General features: G+C 38.8%; 1 protein-coding gene across 4 annotated transcripts in view; it reads right to left on the reverse strand.

The window, feature by feature from the left end:
- SNX27 (sorting nexin 27) overlaps positions 1 to 17,694 on the reverse strand; it is a 64,810-nt gene that overhangs the window by 26,342 nt on the left and 20,774 nt on the right. For 3 of the 4 annotated variants that reach the window (XM_078072433.1, XM_036118750.2, XM_078072434.1), the window contains exon 2: positions 14,752 to 14,983. The exons of the other annotated variant lie outside the window; for it this stretch is intronic. In XM_078072433.1, coding sequence (XP_077928559.1) covers positions 14,752 to 14,983 — 232 coding nt within the window. The remainder of the gene's footprint in view (positions 1 to 14,751; positions 14,984 to 17,694) is intronic. 4 annotated transcript variants of the gene reach the window in all.

Here is a 17,694-nt window from a genome sequence, read left to right on the forward strand (position 1 = left end):
TCTTTATAAAGTGAGAAGAGTAACATCAAATAGCCTCTCACCTACCTCCCCACCACTCCCAATTTAAATGTGGCATCAAGGCAATAGAAATATAAATAATCCAGATGCCTGACAGTTCTGTAATACTTTAATGCAAGTAGGAATGGCTTCCCCAAGAGCCAAACCATTTTTAAATTAATGAGAAAGCAAATGAGAAACATACAAAAAGATCGCCAACAGATTGTTTTATTCTTCATTGGTCCTTAAAATTAACCAATATCTATTAGTATTCATATTTCCCTGGTTTGGACACACTCATTTGCCAAAAAAAAATGACTGATTCACTTAGTGCATGCTGAGGCCTTCTGCCTAAAACTCAAGAATGTCTATGGTCCATGAGAAATGCCCATAGTCTCAGGATGCCTGGATGGCTCAGTTGGTTAAGCATCTGCCTTGGGCTCACGTCATGATCCCAGGGGCCTGGGATGGAGTCCCGCATCGGGCTCCTTGCTCAGCGGGGAGCCTGCTTCTCCCTCTGCCTGCCACTTCCCCTACTTGTACGCTCTCTAATAAATAAATAAAATTTTAAAATCTTAAAAAAAAAAAAAAGAGGGGCGCCTGGGTGGCTCAGTCGTTAAGTGTCTGCCTTCGGCTCAGGTCATGATCCCAGGGTCCTGGGATCGAGCCCGCATTGGGCTCCCTCCTCTGTGGGAAGCCCGCTTCTCCCTCTCCCCTCCCCCTGCTTGTGTTCCCTCTCTCGCTGTGTCTCTCTGTCAAATAAATAAAATCTTTAAAAATAAAAATTAAAAAAAAAAGAAATGCCCATAGTCTCATTACAAATGAGAATGTCTATCAAAAAATATATTCTCTGGTCTTAAAGAGGAACATAATCAAACAGGAACTAAAGATATACACAGGCGGGCAGTGCTTCTGCATTCTACCTTAATTTAAACCCTAAGACTGGCTGGCTCATAAATGGAATTAGATGAAGTTAGTCTAGCTTGCAATAGTACACTGAATTTAATGATCACTGGTTACTTTCTTCTCCAACTGACCATATCCTATAAGACTTGAAGTTGGAATGTTCAGACTGCAAAGCCAGTTGTCTGAGATAACAAGTTCTTTCTCTCTTTTTCTCTTTCTTCTTTCTTTTCCTTCCTTCCTTCCTTCCGTTTCATACTAGCTTATTTAGGGGTTCCATTTTCACTCCTCAATAGATTTTATGTATTTCTCATATGCTTCTTCACTCATTAATTCATCCAATTCTGAAGGATTACTGAGTATTATCTTGATCAGCCAACCATCTTCATAAAAGGATTTGTACACAAGTCCTGGATTTTCTGCAAGAGTTTCATTAATTTCAGTTACTTCTCCTAATAGAGGAGAACAGAGTTCACTAGCAGCTTCCACACTTTCCAAAGCACCAAATTCATCTTGATAGTTCAATTTTGTCCCACCTTCAGGCACACTACATTAATCAACATCTCCCAAAGCTTCCTGTGCAAAACTGCTGAATCCCAGTGTTCCAATACCATTTTCTGTTGTTACCCATTCAAGAGCAGAGCCCATGCAGAGTCAGACGGCATGTGCCCTCAGGCCCCAGGACTGGAGCAGGCATGGCGCAGTGGACTTAGAGGCGGCATGTGGCTCTGCACCGCTCCTAGCACCATTGAGGGTAACAAGTTTCAGTCCTCTTGAGTTCCTCTTTGCTTAGTAAGAACCCAATAAGAAAAAAACATGGGTGAGGAAAGTGTAAAACTTATCTGTCAGTGATCTAATTTTGTTTCTCTGGATTCTGCAGGTCAAAGTTTCAAAATTCAGCTTCAAAATAATTTCTAATATGTAAATGCTGAAAATCCATGCTGTGCCATTTCTCTCTCTAGCCTCATGACTTAATCCTATGTAATGAATACCAGAAGATGGTAACTGATAAATTCTTTTCTTTCTCTTTTTCTTTTATAGGCTCCATGCCCAATGTGGGGCTCGAACTCACAACCTTAAGTCTCATGCTCTACTAACTGAGCCAGCCAGGCATCCTGTAACAGATAAAATCTTACAATGAGCACAGCCTACTGCAGGGAAAGCAATTCTATTAACACCTGGGCTCTGTATTCAGTAGCAAGACTGAAATCCCAGATATCAGAGATCTCCATTTTGCTGGTTCCTTAAATCCCCACCTATAGATTTCTTAAGGCTTTGAAACGGTAACATCTCATCCTATGTAGCATCTGAATATTAAAAAGTTCTCATTTTCTCAAATCTCTAGTAAGTGACAGGAATTGTGCTACTGAACACACAGAAGAGAATCTCCTTACATAATGCAAAAGTGATAAACAGAATGATGACATTTTGGCAATATCACCCAAGTTCAGCTTCCAAAAGTCAAATAGATGCCGTCCTGGTTTCTGCTATTGATCTGGATGAATCTTCAATGTACATTATGACAAACAAATTGTTTCCAACATCACCCTCCTATTTAATCTTATTTTTAGCTGAAAATCCATCTTAAAAAAACTACATTATTTGCCATTCACAAGCTGCTTATAAAGTAAAAGGAGATACAGCACTCTTAGTTGATTTCTGGGTAAAATGCATGAGATCCTTAACTCAGGGATTTTTCCCAAATGCTGAAGTTTTTAGGCTCCTTCTTGGAAATTAAAAAAGCATAAAGGCCACAATATGCTCTTAAATAACTTAGGTTTCTTGTGTGTGCGTGCATGCATGCATATGTGTATTTTCCCTAAGATGAATCATAAATGGTCTCTGTTACTTTTCTTTCTTTATTTGGGCCTCAAGTGTCCACAACTGGATTAATCATAATCCTTGGTTCACAACACAGGTTCATTATGGCAAGCTCTTTGTTTGGATATTTAATTAGTTATTGTTAACCTTGTAAAAAGTAAACTATAAACTAAGACCCTGACAATAATTTCTAACCATCATCTCTGCCACCTTCATTCCTTCTCCCTGCTCCTCTGACCCCCAAAATTAACATATTCAATCATGTTCATCATTCCCTTGCTTTTCTTTTTATAGTATTTTCCTGTATTTATAAGTAATCCTTAAATTTTTATTTTTTATTTTAATTTTTAAAGGGTATTTTAGTTTTAATGGAATATTACAAAAAGAAAGAAAGTTTGCCATTTGCAAAGATGTGGATGGAACTAGAGGGTATTATGCTAAGCGAAATAAGTCAGAGAAAGACAAATACCATATGAATTCACTCATATGCAGAATTTAAGAAACAAAACAGATGAACATAGGGGAAGGGAAGGAAAAATAAAATAAGATGAAAATTGAGAGGGAGGCAAACTATAAGAGACGCTGAGCTCTAGGAAACAAACTGATGGTTGCTGGTTGGGAGGTGGGTAGGTGGATGGTGGTAAATGGGTCATGGGCATTAAGGATGTAAAGAGCACTGGGTGTTATATGCAACTGATAATCACTAAATTCTACCTCTGAAACTAATAAAAAAAAAGGGGGGGGGAGGTATTTTAGTTTTATAAAAAGGTTATCATTCAGAGTGAGACCTTTCATGCCTTATTTTTTCCCTTAGTCTCATCCACAATGTTACATACCTTTGTGGTTTATTCTGTTGTATATAACAATTTGCTGTTTTGCTTTTTAATTATCTGTTATCCCGTTGATGGGCACTTGGGGTTGTTACTGGGTTTTTGCTATCATGAACAAATACTGCTATGAAATTGTATACATGCCCCCTGTTATACATATATAAGAGATTCTCTTGGGTATACTAAGAGTAGAACTGCAAGATTATAAGGTATGTGAATAATCAACCTAACGAGATAATGCCAAATGGTAAGCTCAAGTGGTTGCATCAATTTATACTCCTTTCAGTAAAACATAAAAAGATCCTCTTACTTCTTGCCAATGGGGAATGGGTGTGAAAAGACTTCTCACTGTGGTCCTAATTTACATTTCTCTAATGTTTCATCTAATGATGTTGATCATCTCTTCACATATTTATTGGCCAGTGAGTGTCCTCTTCTGTAAAATACACATTCATATATTTTGTCCAGTGTTATACTGAGTTTTTGTGCTTTTCTCATTTATTTGTAGAGTTCATTATAAGTTCTTGACATAATCTTTTTCATGTGTGTATACTGTATCTTCTCCTATGTGTCATTTGTCTTCTCACTTTATTATGTAACTTGATTTTTAAAAATCTCAGTTTTATGGAGTCCAATTTATCAATATTTTTATAACCAATGCTTTCTGTGTTAAACTCTTTGCTATACCCAGGATCAAAAACCTATTCACCTATACTTTCCACTAAGAGCTTTTAATTTTTTTATTTTGTCATTTAAGTCCTTAATCCACTTGGAATCAAATTTTCTAAATAGTATGAAGCAGGGTTCCACTGGTATTCCTTTTAAAATCAAGAATATTGAAAATCAAGTTTTAATTGAATGGCCTATAAATAAAAATATTCTGTTTTTATAGGATAATCTGAGAACTTCTGAATGGTCTAGAATTAACCTCCCACAGTAAACACCTAGAAAACTGGGCAAAACATAGGAAACGACTATTTTTGGACACTGGACAACAGGCAGCTAAGAACTGTGATAACTAAGAAAAGGGAAACAAACAAGATGAGCCCTATCATAACCTAGATTTTCTGTCTAGAGGTAACGCTTGAACTGCAGGTCAGACAAGGGCATCCAAACAGTATGGCAATTTCACTGAGTTGTGGAGACAGAGACTAGGGTTCAGGGAGGCCAAAGCAGCTAGAATTTGTAGGACAGAGTACACAAGAGGGGGGAGCTAAAGAGAGACAGAGCTCTAGAAATCTGCATAGGATCCCCTTGAATTCTAGCTGAATAGCAATTTGAGGAAAGAACTATTACCAGGGTATGCAGCCACTCTGGAAAACAGTATGGAGGTTCCTCAAAAAGTTAAAAATAGAGCTACCCTACAACCCAGCAATTGTACTACTGGGTATTTACCCCAAAGATAAAAATGTAGTGATCCGAAGGGGCACATGCACCCCAATGTTTATAGCAGCAATGTCCACAATAGCGAAAATGTGGAAAGAGTCTAGATGTCCATCAACAGATGAATGGATAAAGAAGCTGTGGTATATATATACAATGGAATATTATGCAGTCATCAAAAAATGAAATCTTGCCATTTGCAAAGATATGGATGGAACTAGAGGATATTACACTAAGCGAAATAAGTCAATCAGAGAAAGACAATTATATGATCTCACTGATACGTGGAATTTGAGAAACAAGACAGAGGATCATAGGGGAAGGGAGGGAAAAATGAAACAAGATGAAACCAGAGAGGGAGACAAACCAAAAGAGACCCTTAATCTCAGGAAACAAACTGAGGGTTGCTGGAGTGGAGGGGGGTGGGAGGGATGGGGTGGCTGGGTGATGGACACTGGGGAGGGTATGTGCTGTGTGCTATGGTGAGTGCTGTGAATTATGTAAGACTGATGAATCACAGACCTGTACCCCTGAAACAAATAATACATTATATGTTAATTAAAATAAAATTTAATTTAATTTAATTTAATTTGATTAAAAAAAAAGAACTATTACCAGGGTGAGCTGTAAAAATAACAATTTTACTGGAGTTCAAAGAGCATCCGGAATCATTTGACTTCCCTCCAGCCAGAACAGAGAGACCTCCCTTGAATCTCCATGGCATTCTAAAGAACTCAAAAGGGCCATGCTTTAGGAGTAGAGCTAAATTAGCTCTAGAGTAAAAGCTACTCTATGCTCCCTAAAAGAGCTTAAAAACAAACCTGAAAAAAAGGATCAAAGTAATCTATAAGTAACTTAACTGCATGCCAGCAAAAAAAAAAAAGAAAGAAAAAGAAAAAAAATCCATCATTCTTTAAAGGAATATAACAAAATCTAACGCACACTAACATTAATTAACAGGGTGCAATACCCCATCAAAAAATACTAGACATATAAAGAAGCAAGAAAATTTGACCCATAACCAGGAGAAAACTCAGTCTGTAGAAACAGACTCAGAAACAAAAGTAGTAGCAGACAAATACATTAAGCAGCTATCCATGGCTGCTTCTGTTCAGGATTTAGGAAGCTGCAAGAACAGTAATCCCACTCTAGATATAAGAGATTTTCCATGCACTTGCAAGTTTTCCCCATGGGCCTCTTGTGCTCACAAGAAAGATGAGGGACAGAGCAGGACACTAGAAATGGGCTATTGGGGCACCCTAGGCATGAGAGAGGTGCTTGGCAATTGTTGGGGGACAGACACAATGCCTCACCTACCGCCCCTAGACCCTTCTCTTTTTTTTTTTTTTAAAGATTTTATTTATTTATTTTACAGAGAGAGAGACAGCGAGAGAGGGAACATAAGCAGGGGGGGGGTGGGTGGGAGAGGGAGAAGCAGGCTTCCCGCGGAGCAGGGAGCCCGATGCAGGGCTTGATCCCAGGACCTTGGGATCATGACCTGAGCTGAAGGCAGTCGCTTAACGACTGAGCCACCCAGGCGCCCCTAGACCCTTCTCTTCTATTAAGCAAAAGCCTTAAGTCCTTGGGGGTATTGGCAGCAAATCCTCTCAGAGGGCACTGGCAAAGATCCACTGCTTCTGGGGAAAAACAAAGCAAAAACCCTCTACTCCTTATTCCTGGTGAGAGGCAGGAAACCATCCTAGACCCAAGCTCCTATACTGATACTAAGTAGAGGTCTGCTACAGCTAAGGGAGGAACAAGAAACTCTTCCAAGACTAACCACAGATACAAAGCAGAGTTTAGCTGTGATAAGGAAGAAGGGCAGAAAAACTGAAAAAGTCTCACTCCCAAGACATAGGCACAGGGTCTGTGTAGACCCTGTCTAAGATGGAAGCTGGACCAGATAACAGAGAACCCCCACTACAAATCTAGCCTAAATAAAAAGCAAGAGTAGTCCACCACTGGGGGATAGGCAAAGGTGGAGAGAACTTGTCTGTGGTACAGGCAACGCAGGGGCGGCTAAACGTTGAGAGAGAGGGGAGAGTAGAACACAGAAAAACAGAGCCTCTGACTCCAGCCCCCACTTTAAGCACAAAGCAGCCTACTATTAGAGGGATTTGAAGCCTATGGAACAATAAAGATACCAAAAGCCAAAACAACACCCAAACTGAGCCTGATTGACTCAATCCCCTGAAGAGGAAGACATTTGCAAATTTTCAGTTCAAATACTATTTACTTCAGTCTCTACTTTTCTACACATGATGCTTGGCACTCAATCATATATTACAGGACAAAAAAGTAAAACAAAGAAAAACCACTTATGTCAAGAGATAAGGCAATCTCAGAGATAGCTAAATGTCAAAGGGACATTAAATAACTATGATTCATACAATAAAAGATCTAATGGAAAAGGTAGACAACATGTGTAAATAGATGGGAGAATTTCAGGGGAAATGATAGAAATAAAAAACATGATATCAGAGACGAAGAATTTCTCTGACAAGCTCAACAGTTGGCTGGACACAGCTGAGGAAATAATCAGTGAACTTGAAAACAGGGTAACAAAAATAATCTAAAGCAAAAAAGAGAAAAAAAAACAGAATAGACCATCCAAAAGCTGTAGGACAATATCAAACAGTCTAACATACATGTAATTGGAATCTCAGAAGGACAAGAGAAAAAGAACATAGCTGAAGAAATATTTGATAACATACTGGCTGAGAATTTTTGAAAAATAATAAGATATCAAACCACAGATCTATAAAATTTAGAAAACCCCAAGCAGGATAAATACCAAGAAAGACCTAGCTTTGAAGTTTAAAAATTTTGAAGGTAACTATAAGGGGTTAAAACATTACATAGAGAGGAACACAAACTAAAATAAGCAGGCCTCTCACTTCTCATCAGACACTATGCAAGCCAGTAGACTACAGTCACATTTTTAAAGTACTGAAAGAGGGCGCCTGGGTGGCTCAGTTGGTTAAGCAACTGCCTTCGGCTCAGGTCATGATCCTGGAGTCCCGGGATCGAGTCCCGCATCGGGCTCCCTGCTCAGCAGGGAGTCTGCTTCTCCCTCTCCCGCTCCCCCCTCTTGTGCTCTCTCTCTCTCTCAAATAAATAAATAAAATCTTTAAAAAAAAAAAAAAATAAAATAAAGTACTGAAAGAAAAAAAACCATCAACTCAGAATCTTATACCAGATAAAAATATCTTCAAACATAAAGGTGAAATAAACACTTTTTCAGACCAACAAAAGTTAAGAGAATTCATTGCCAGCAGATCTGTACTATAAGAACATTAATGGAAGTTCTTCAGGCAGAAGGAATAGATACCAGATGGAAACTGAATTTACACAAAGGAACGAAGGACACCAGAAATGGTAAATATGTGATTAAATATTTCCTTATTTTTAATTTCTTGAATTGTTTAAAGCAAAGATAACAACAAAGTAACATGGAATTTATAACACATAGAAGTAAAATGTATGACAGCAACAGCACAAAGGATGAGAGAAGGAAATGATATATACTGTTGTAAAAATCTTTTATTGTATGAGAAGTAATATTATATTATTTAAAGGTAATACTTACAAAGATGTATACTATAAACCTGGAACAACCACTAAGAAAATAAAACAACAAATTGTATCTAATAATACAACAGTGGAGATAAAATAGGATCATTAAAAAAATACCCCAGGGGCTCCTGGGTGACTGAGTCAGTTGAGCGTCTGACTCTTGATTTTGGCTCAGATCATCATCTCAGGGTCGTGAAACTGAGCCCCGCATCAGGCTCTGCGATGCTTGGGATTCTCTCTTCCTCTGCCCCTCCCCACTCATGCTCTCTCTCTCTAAGAAAAAGAAAGAAAAAAAAAATTCCATTGGGGCGACTGGCTGGCTCAGTTGGTAGAGCATGTGACCTTGATCTCAGGGTTGTAGATTCAAGCCCCACGGTGAGATTACTTAAAAAAAAAAATAAAATCTGGGGCACCTGGGTGGCTCAGTCAGTTAAGCGTCTGCCTTCAGCTTAGGTCATGATCCCAGGGTCCTGGGTCCAAGTCCTGCATCGTGCTCCCTGCTTAGCAGGGAGCCTGCTTCTCCTTCTACCTGCCGCTCCCCCTGCTTGTGTGCTCGCTGCCTCTCTCTGACAAATAAATAAATAAAATCTTTAAAAAAATAAATAAAATAAAATCTAAAAAAATACTCCATTTATCAAAAAGAAGTCAGGAAAGGAGGAAAAAGGAATAAAGAACAGATGAGATATAGTTAACAAAGAATAATATGGTAAATATAAAACTAACTATATCAATAATTAAATGAAATGTAAGTAGACTCCAAATAAAAGACTGAAGTTGCCAAATTGGATAAAAAAGCAAGACACAAGTATATGCTGTTTATAAGACACTCACCTTAAGTACAGTTATATAGATAAGTTAAAAGTAAACAGATGGAAAAGATATTCAATGAAAACAATAAACGAAAGGTGAGGGGTGCCTAAGTGGCTCAGTCAGTTAAGCGTCGGACTCTTAATTTCGGCTAAGGTCATGATCTTGGGGTCCTGGGATCAAGCCCTGTGTTGGGCTCCGCACTCAGTGGGGAGTCTGCTGGGGGGGGGCGGATTCTCCCTCTCTGCCCATACCCGCCACCCCAATTGCACTATTTCTCTCTCAGATGAATAATCTTTTTTTAAAAAAAGGTGAAGTGGCTATTAGTGGCTATAAGATAGTATCAGAGAAAGACTTCAGAACAAAGAGTATTACAGAAGATAAAGAGATATTTCATAACATTAAAGGGGCCAATTCATCAAGAAGGCAACAGCTTCATTATACATTAAAAAAAAATTTGATAGAACTGAAGATTCCCCTAAAGACCAACCTTCCAGTGATAACAACTACAAACTCTAGACAAAATGCAAAAACCAATTACCTGAGGATTCTGAATACTACACTTAAATGCAGGCAGATTGCAGAGGGGAGTCAAAACATGGAGCACCCCATAGGGTTGGGGGGAGTTCCTGCTTTTAGGGGGCTCTGCCCTGATAGTGCGCATCAGTCACAAAGTAGCCTGACTTAGGCAACTAAAATTCCAATAGAAACTCTGACATTCTGCTGTCTGGAGGAAAGAGAGAAAAGATTCTAGGCAAGCATGGCTGCCACCAGAATGAGTGGAGAATTCCAGAAAAGAGAAACAGAGAAAAGGATGCCTTAATTCTGTGAATGAACACCACATACTTCTCACACTGATCCTTCCCTGAATGATATACATGCAGAACAGACTCAAACTAGCACAGAAAAGTCTGAAAGAATTGAACTGACACTTGAGTACTGCCCACAGGTGGCAGCCAGGTAAAACAAGACATCAACATTCCTCAGGGGAATATCACAGAACTCTAGGCCTACACAATGCAACATTCACAATATCCAAGATACAATCCAAAATGACCCACTGTACAAAGAACCAGGAGGCTATTCCCTTTTCCCCTTTCAAGGGAAAAGGCACTAAATAGAGGACAACCTCAAAATAACATATTGAAATGTTCAGACATAACCAATGGAACAGAATACAGAAATAGAACCACATATATATGTTCAGTGGATTTTTAACAATAAAGCCAAGGTATTTCAATGGGGAAAGGATATTCTTTTTCAACACAGGTTGCTGAAACAGCTGGATATCTATATGGAAAAAAAAAAAATCTTGACCCTTACATCATACAGTATTGATACAAGAATCAACTCTGAATGGATCCCAGACCTAAACATAACTGAAAATTACGACGCAGCCACTTTTTGGAGAACAGTTTTAACTTCAAAAGGTTAAAACATAAGAGTTACCATGTGACCCAGTAATTCCACTTTTATGTAATATCTAAGAGAAATGAAAACATATATCCACATAAAAAACTGTACACACATAACTCAAAACAGCATTATTCATAACAGCCAAAAGTAGAAATAACCCAAATGTCCATCAACTGAAGAAGAGAGAAATTAAATGTGGCGTAACCAGACAACGGAATGTTACTTGGCTGATACATGCTACAACATGGATAAACCCTAGAACACATATGATTTCATTTATATGGAATGTCCAGAATAGGCAAATCTATAGAGACAGAAAGATTTGTAGGGAGCAGATGGGAGGTTTGGAGGATGGTGGCTAAAGGGTATAGCCTTTCCGAGGTGATGAAAATGTTCTAAAACTGACTGGTAATGGTTGCACTACTCTGTGAACAAACTAAGAACCACAGTGCTCACTTCGGCAGCACATATACAAACTAAGAACCACAGAATTATATACACTTAAGATGTACAATTGCTGGTTCACATTTCAATAAAGTTACTATAAAAACAGAGAGTTAAAACTATAAAACTTTTGGGGCACCTGGGTGGCTCAGTCATTAAGCATCTGCCTTCAGCTCGGGTCATGATCTCAGGGTCCTGGGATCGAGCCCCACATCGGGATCCCTGCTCCACGGGAAGCCTGCTTCTCCCTCTCCCACTCCCCCTGCTTGTATTCCCTCTCTTGCTGTGTCTCTCTCTGTCAAATAAATAAATAAAATCTTTAAAAAAAAAACTATAAAACTTTTACAAGAAAACAAAAGATTTGTGTCCTTGGGTTAGGCAGATATCTTAGAATATGAATTATCCATAAATGAACAAAACAGATAAACTGGACTTCATCAAAATTTAAGACTTCTGTTCTTTGAAAGACATTGTTAAAAATAAAATAAAAAGGATGTCCTTCAACAGATGAATGGATAAAGAAGATGTAGTTCATATATGCAATGGAATATTACTCAGCCATCAGAAAGGATGAATACCCACCATTTGCATCGACATGGATTGAGCTGCAGGGGATTATGCTAAGTGAAATAAGTCGAGCAGAGAAAGACAATTATCATATGGTTTCACTCATATGTGGAACATAATAGCGCGAGGTCCACAGGGGAAGGGAGGGAAAACTGAATGGGAAGAAATCAGAGAGGGAGACAAACCATGAGAGACTCTGGACTCCGGGAACCAAACTGAGGGTTACAGAAGGGAGGGAGTGGGGAGATGGGGTAACTGGGTGATGAGTATTAAGGAGGGCACATGTGGTGATGAGCACTGGGTATTATACATAACTAATGAATCGTTCAACACTATCATCAAAAACTAATGACGTACTAAATGCTGGCTAATTGAACATAATAAAAAAATAAATAAAAGATTTTTTAAAAAGGCAAGCCACAGCCTGGGAAAAATACTTTACAAAACACCTCTCTGATAAAGGACTCCAAATACATAAAGAACGCCTAACAACAAAATAAAAAGATAAATAATTTAAGTTTTAAAATGGGAGGGGCGCCTGGGTGGCTCAGGTCATGATCCCAGGGTCCTGGGATAGAGCCCTGTGATCAGCTCCATGCTCAGCAAGGAGTCTGCTTCTCCCTCTTCCTCTGCCCCTAACCCTGCCCCCATCGTTCTTTCATGCTCTCTCTCTCTCAAAAAAATAAAATCTTTTTTTAAAAAAAGTTGAACTCTTCACAAATGAATATATAAGAATGGCCACTAAGTACATGAAAATAAACTCTGGGGCGCCTGGGTGGTTCAGTGGTTTAAGCGTCTGCCTTCAGCTCAGGTCATGATCCCGGGGTCCCGGGATCAAGCCCCACACTGGGCTCCCTGCTCAGCAGGGGAGTCTGCTTCTCCCTCTCCCTCCCCTCGCTCATGCTCTCTCTCTTGCTCCTCTCTCTCAAATAAATAAATAAAATCTTAAAAAAAAAAAAAAGGCTAGGGGCGCCTGGGTGGCCCAGACAGTTAAGCATCTGACTTCGGCTCAGGTTGTGATCCTGGGGTCCTGGGATTGAGCCCTGCATGGGGCTCCCTGCCTGGCAGGGAGTCTGCTTGTTCTTCTCCCTGTCTCTCTCTCTCTGCCCCTCCCCCACCACTTGTGCTCACTCTTTCTCAAATAGATAAATAAAACCTTAAAAAAAAAAGGTTAAACTTTCATTTACTATATCACCTTGCAATTCCACTTCTAGCTACTCAAGAGAAATGAAAACATACATCTACGTAAAGCCGCACACATTAATGTTATTTCATGGTTTAGTCATAATAGCCCCAAACTGGAAACAACCCAAACATGCATCAACAAGCCACTGGATAAACAAATTGCAGTAAATTTATCCAATTAAAAATTAAATGCAATTAAAAGGAACAAATTACTAATATATGCAACATGTATCAATCTTAAAAAGACTATACTAAATGAACAAAGCCAGACACCAAAAACTATTTATTATATGATTCTGTTGATTTGACATTCTAGAAAAGGCAAAATATACTAACAGGAAGCTGATCAGTGGTCGACAGGGGTGGTGTTATGAGGAGAAGACTGTGACTGCAAAGGGTCATGAGGGAACTTTCTGGGGTGGTGAAAATGTTCTGTATCTTGATTGGATGATGGTGATTATAAAACTATGTACATTTATCCAAACTCATGAAACTGGACACTTGACGTGGGTGAATGTTAATGTAGGTAAATTATGCTCAATAATGTTGATTTTCTTAAAAGGGATAATTAGTAGTTTCATTCCTTTTCTAAAATCTACAGAGGCTCCCAAGGTCTCAGGTAATTCCCAAAAGGTCTCAACATTCAATCTGCTCTACTTTTAGGAACTGACCTTGATTTCTACTTTTTACATGCCTTGTGATTCAAAGTATAGCACCTCTGAAACACAAAACTCTAAACTTTGTGTATATGGCTTTGAGAATCCATAGACCAAGCTGACATAAACTGTGCTATGTGCTATCATCACCAGCTAAATTAAAGATGCAGTCAAACATTATTTGATCCTTCTGAACTTTTCTGGCTTCTCTGCTTGCTTTTCTCATCTCTCCACTGAAAAGAATTTACCATAAATGTCCTGTAGCTCATTCCTATACAGGGAACAAATCCCAATTTCAGAGACTGCAACCTTGAAACACCTGTAGTTCACCCTGAAACACATGTAGTCTGTTTGCCAGTATCTAACAGAACTCACTGCACTTTCTACAAAGAATAATGAAATTTCTCATTATATCAACACTCCCCAAATAATCAAAGGCAAATAAAGCATACCTCAATCAAGAGAAAAAGTAAGTAGATTGGCTACCAGCAGCTATTAGGTTTTGAGGAACAAGCAAAGGTACTCAAAAAAGGGGCTGGCACATATTATCCAGAACTCAGGGTGGGCTTTCCTGCACATCTACAACAGCAACAGGTTGGAAATGTATAGAATAGTTACTGTAGTCAGAGTATAATTAGGACCTTGCAGAAAACCCAAGTTAATCATTCACATAGATATCTCCAAAGAAAACGAAAAAGAACAAGATGTGGAGAGAAGTGCAGGGCACTTGTAGGTTCTGATGTGGGCAAAATCTGTATTACCGAAATGTTTTGGAAGATACCACCTTTTGAAATTAATCTTGCTCTATAGCTCTACGGAGTCAATAGTAAGTGAGAGACTGCTATTAACAAAGAGATATGGCAACCAATAAAACAACAAACAAATAAAACCAACTTACACATGTTTACAACAGACCAGAATGCAAACTTAAAACTGTCTGGAAAGAAAATGGAATTGTACTTAAGCAGAAATCCTCTTTATTACTGTACTTCACCCCCTGCAAAAAATCATGGTCACTGTCTTTTATTTATGTGTGAACCCATCTTCCTGGTAGACAAACTGATCTAGGTTGCAGTGATTACTTCTAGTGCTCTTATATCATGTACGACGAGACTGGGGGGAAATAAAAGCTAAATGTTTTGAGGATTGAGTTGGCTGACACTCACCACAAACTTCTCACCATTCTGCTCCACATGTTTGTATGTGGGGACCGATATGGGCACTGCTTGCTTTTCTGTGTAATCATAAAATGATTGTCCCAACGAGTCGTCACTGGGATCTAGGTTATCTGCCTCATGTGGAGGTACAGATAACACTGTCAAGATCAATTCCTTCTCGCCTGCTCGGATCAGGTCCACCACCTGCTTGTGTGTCGCCCCCTCAACATTCACGCCGTTCCTAAGGGGAAAAAGGGAAAAAGAAATCCCATAAACCAGAAGGGTCCAAACACCTTATATCTCCACCCTCCTGCCCCCACTCCAGTGTTACGCAGTATGAACCATAAAATCAAGATTAATTTGGTTCCAGAAAAGCTGTTTACATTTTTATAGATCATAATGTGTAAAAGTGTTTATGAACTTATGGCAGGGAGGAAAAATGGAAACAGGTGAGAGGACCTGCCCTTCCTCTATGCTAGAATCCCACATATAGCTTCAGGAAAGCACATGGTGAAGCTGCAGAGGAAACAAAGCTTTCAAAGCTAATTTCCTCATCCTAACCAAGGATGTATACAATACAATCAAAGTGCCTTTTAATAATGCTGCCATTTGAACTCTACTTAGTTCTTTTTAAACCTCCTAAAATTTCTGTTAGAAGAAATTTTTTACAAAATGCATTCCTTTAATTTGTAAAGATTCAAAAGTATGACTTAAGATAATTTTTATATTTATATCTGATTTCACCCCGTATCTCCAAATCAGTCAATTTGGGTGGCTCAGTTGGTTAGGCGACTGCCTTCGGCTCAGGTCATGATCCTGGAGTCCCTGGATCGAGTCCCGCATCGGGCTCCCTGCTCGGCGGGGTGTCTGCTTCTCCCTCTGACCCTCCCCCCTCTCATGCTCTCTCTCTCATTCTCTCTCTCAAATAAATAAATAAAATCTTTAAAAAAAAAAAAAAAAAAAAAAAAATAATTTTCCTTTATACCAAGTTTCATCACCTTGGGAGTTAAGTGGTATATATCCTCATACAAATAATTTCTTTTATCACTTGGTTTTTAAAAAGGCAATTTTGAAATTTTATTATCTGAACCAACTTCCCTTGTCCTCCCAATTACATTAATCTCTCTTAGCATTCTATCTACTCTTCTTTCTGCTCTGTGCTATCTCACTTAAAGCCCTGGGTCATCAGTTCAAACTAAAAAAACCTACATCCAAAGTTATATAGTAAATCAACCTACTCATTCTCCTCCCTGTTACAATGGATAAAAAGGCTGCACCTAGGAAAAGTAAAAGGTTTGGAAGAACAATAATTTTGTCAAGAAAGATGCTGAGTCTCACAAAACTCACTCAGCAAACTGAACTACCTTCCTACAATGCTGACCCTGCGCCTGCTGTCTCAGCAAAAACCACTAGGCAGCTAGCTGACCTGGAGGTTCCCTCCATAGCTATCCCCCCCAAGAGTTAGGAAACATACACCTGGCCTTTAGTCAATGTGATAAAAGTTTATCTACTACCCTTTAGAGTTAAGTTCTTTTTCAGTTCCAAACCATTAGGATTTTTCCTTCCTGAAAATGATGCTAAGCTTAGTAACAAGCCTTCCACAAACTTTTCAGACACTGGAACTGTCTCTGTCAAACTCTGGTATCTGAAACATCCATTTATATAAACAGAACAGGCAGGAGATCACCCTGCTAAGCCTCCTTCCTTTTGGGTTTAACAATCTAATCAGTAAATTCAGCACTCTAGACATTTGACAACCTAAAGTCTAACTTATACACACAAAAAAATTCAGTAATTTTACAATTGGCCAGCTATAGAAAAAAATAAAAGCACCCCTTCCACCGATAGAAATTTGGGCTTTTAAAATTTGGATCAGGTCAAACTAGTAATCAGAAAAAAAATAATCAACTCTGATCACAGAGCCAGACGATAAAACAGAGAGAAAAATGGGCTTTGAAGCTATGGACTCAAATCTTGGCCCTGCCTTTAGTACAGGCACCGGTCTTAACTAAGTCATTTAACCTTTCTTAGCATTATTTTGTGCATGTGTAAAATGAGGATAATAATAATAAGCCCCTAAAAGGATTGTTGTGAGGATTAATGTAATGAAACATGTAACTCGCTGGGAAAAATACCTGAACACTTGCATTACAAGGCATAGTAAGTATTGTGTAGCTGTTGAAGAAATGTTGGTTGAAGAAGAAATGGAAACCTCAAGTTGGGGACTGTCAAAGGATTTCATCTAAATCTTTAGCCTTATTAGTAGTTCTGAGAAAATGTTTTACTGGTAGAAGAAATATAATTGAAAAAGCAAAAATTAAAAATCAACATGGAGAACTTCATCTACCCCTAGGAATCTTAACTTACTCATGAATGCCCTTAAAAATTTTTTTTTAACAAAATAGGGAAAACTCACTTTAGAGACTGAACATCTTGGATACTAAAACAAGATTTTTATGTTAGTATAATCAATTTTATGAAAGGCACATTTATGAAAAAAAGTTTAACAACTATGCTCAAATCTTATTTTTCAGCTCCCCAATTTTTTCCCCTTTAAAGGATCTTTAATTTCGGGTATTCTGTCAACAGGCTGGGGGTTGGTAAACACCTATAGCATTTGTTTGTAAAACTGTATTTGTGCATGTACGTATTTTTCACCCTGAGTATGGGGTCCACGGCTTCCACTGGCTTCAAAAGTTCTTAACCTCTGGTTAAGAACTACTGCTTTCAGGGGCGCCTGGGTGGCTCAGTCGTTGAGCGTCTGCCTTCGGCTCGGGTCATGATCCCAGGGTCCTGGGATCGAGCCCCACATCGGGCTCCCTGCTCGGCGGGAAGCCTGCTTCTCCCTCTCCCACTCCCCCTGCTTGTGTTCCCTCTCTTGCTGTCTCTGTCAAATAAATAAATAAAATTAAAAAAAAAAAAAAAAAAAAAAAAAAAAAAAAGAACTACTGC

This window comes from Halichoerus grypus, chromosome 5 (genome assembly GCF_964656455.1).
Source record: "Halichoerus grypus chromosome 5, mHalGry1.hap1.1, whole genome shotgun sequence".
Taxonomy (NCBI): domain Eukaryota; kingdom Metazoa; phylum Chordata; class Mammalia; order Carnivora; family Phocidae; genus Halichoerus; species Halichoerus grypus.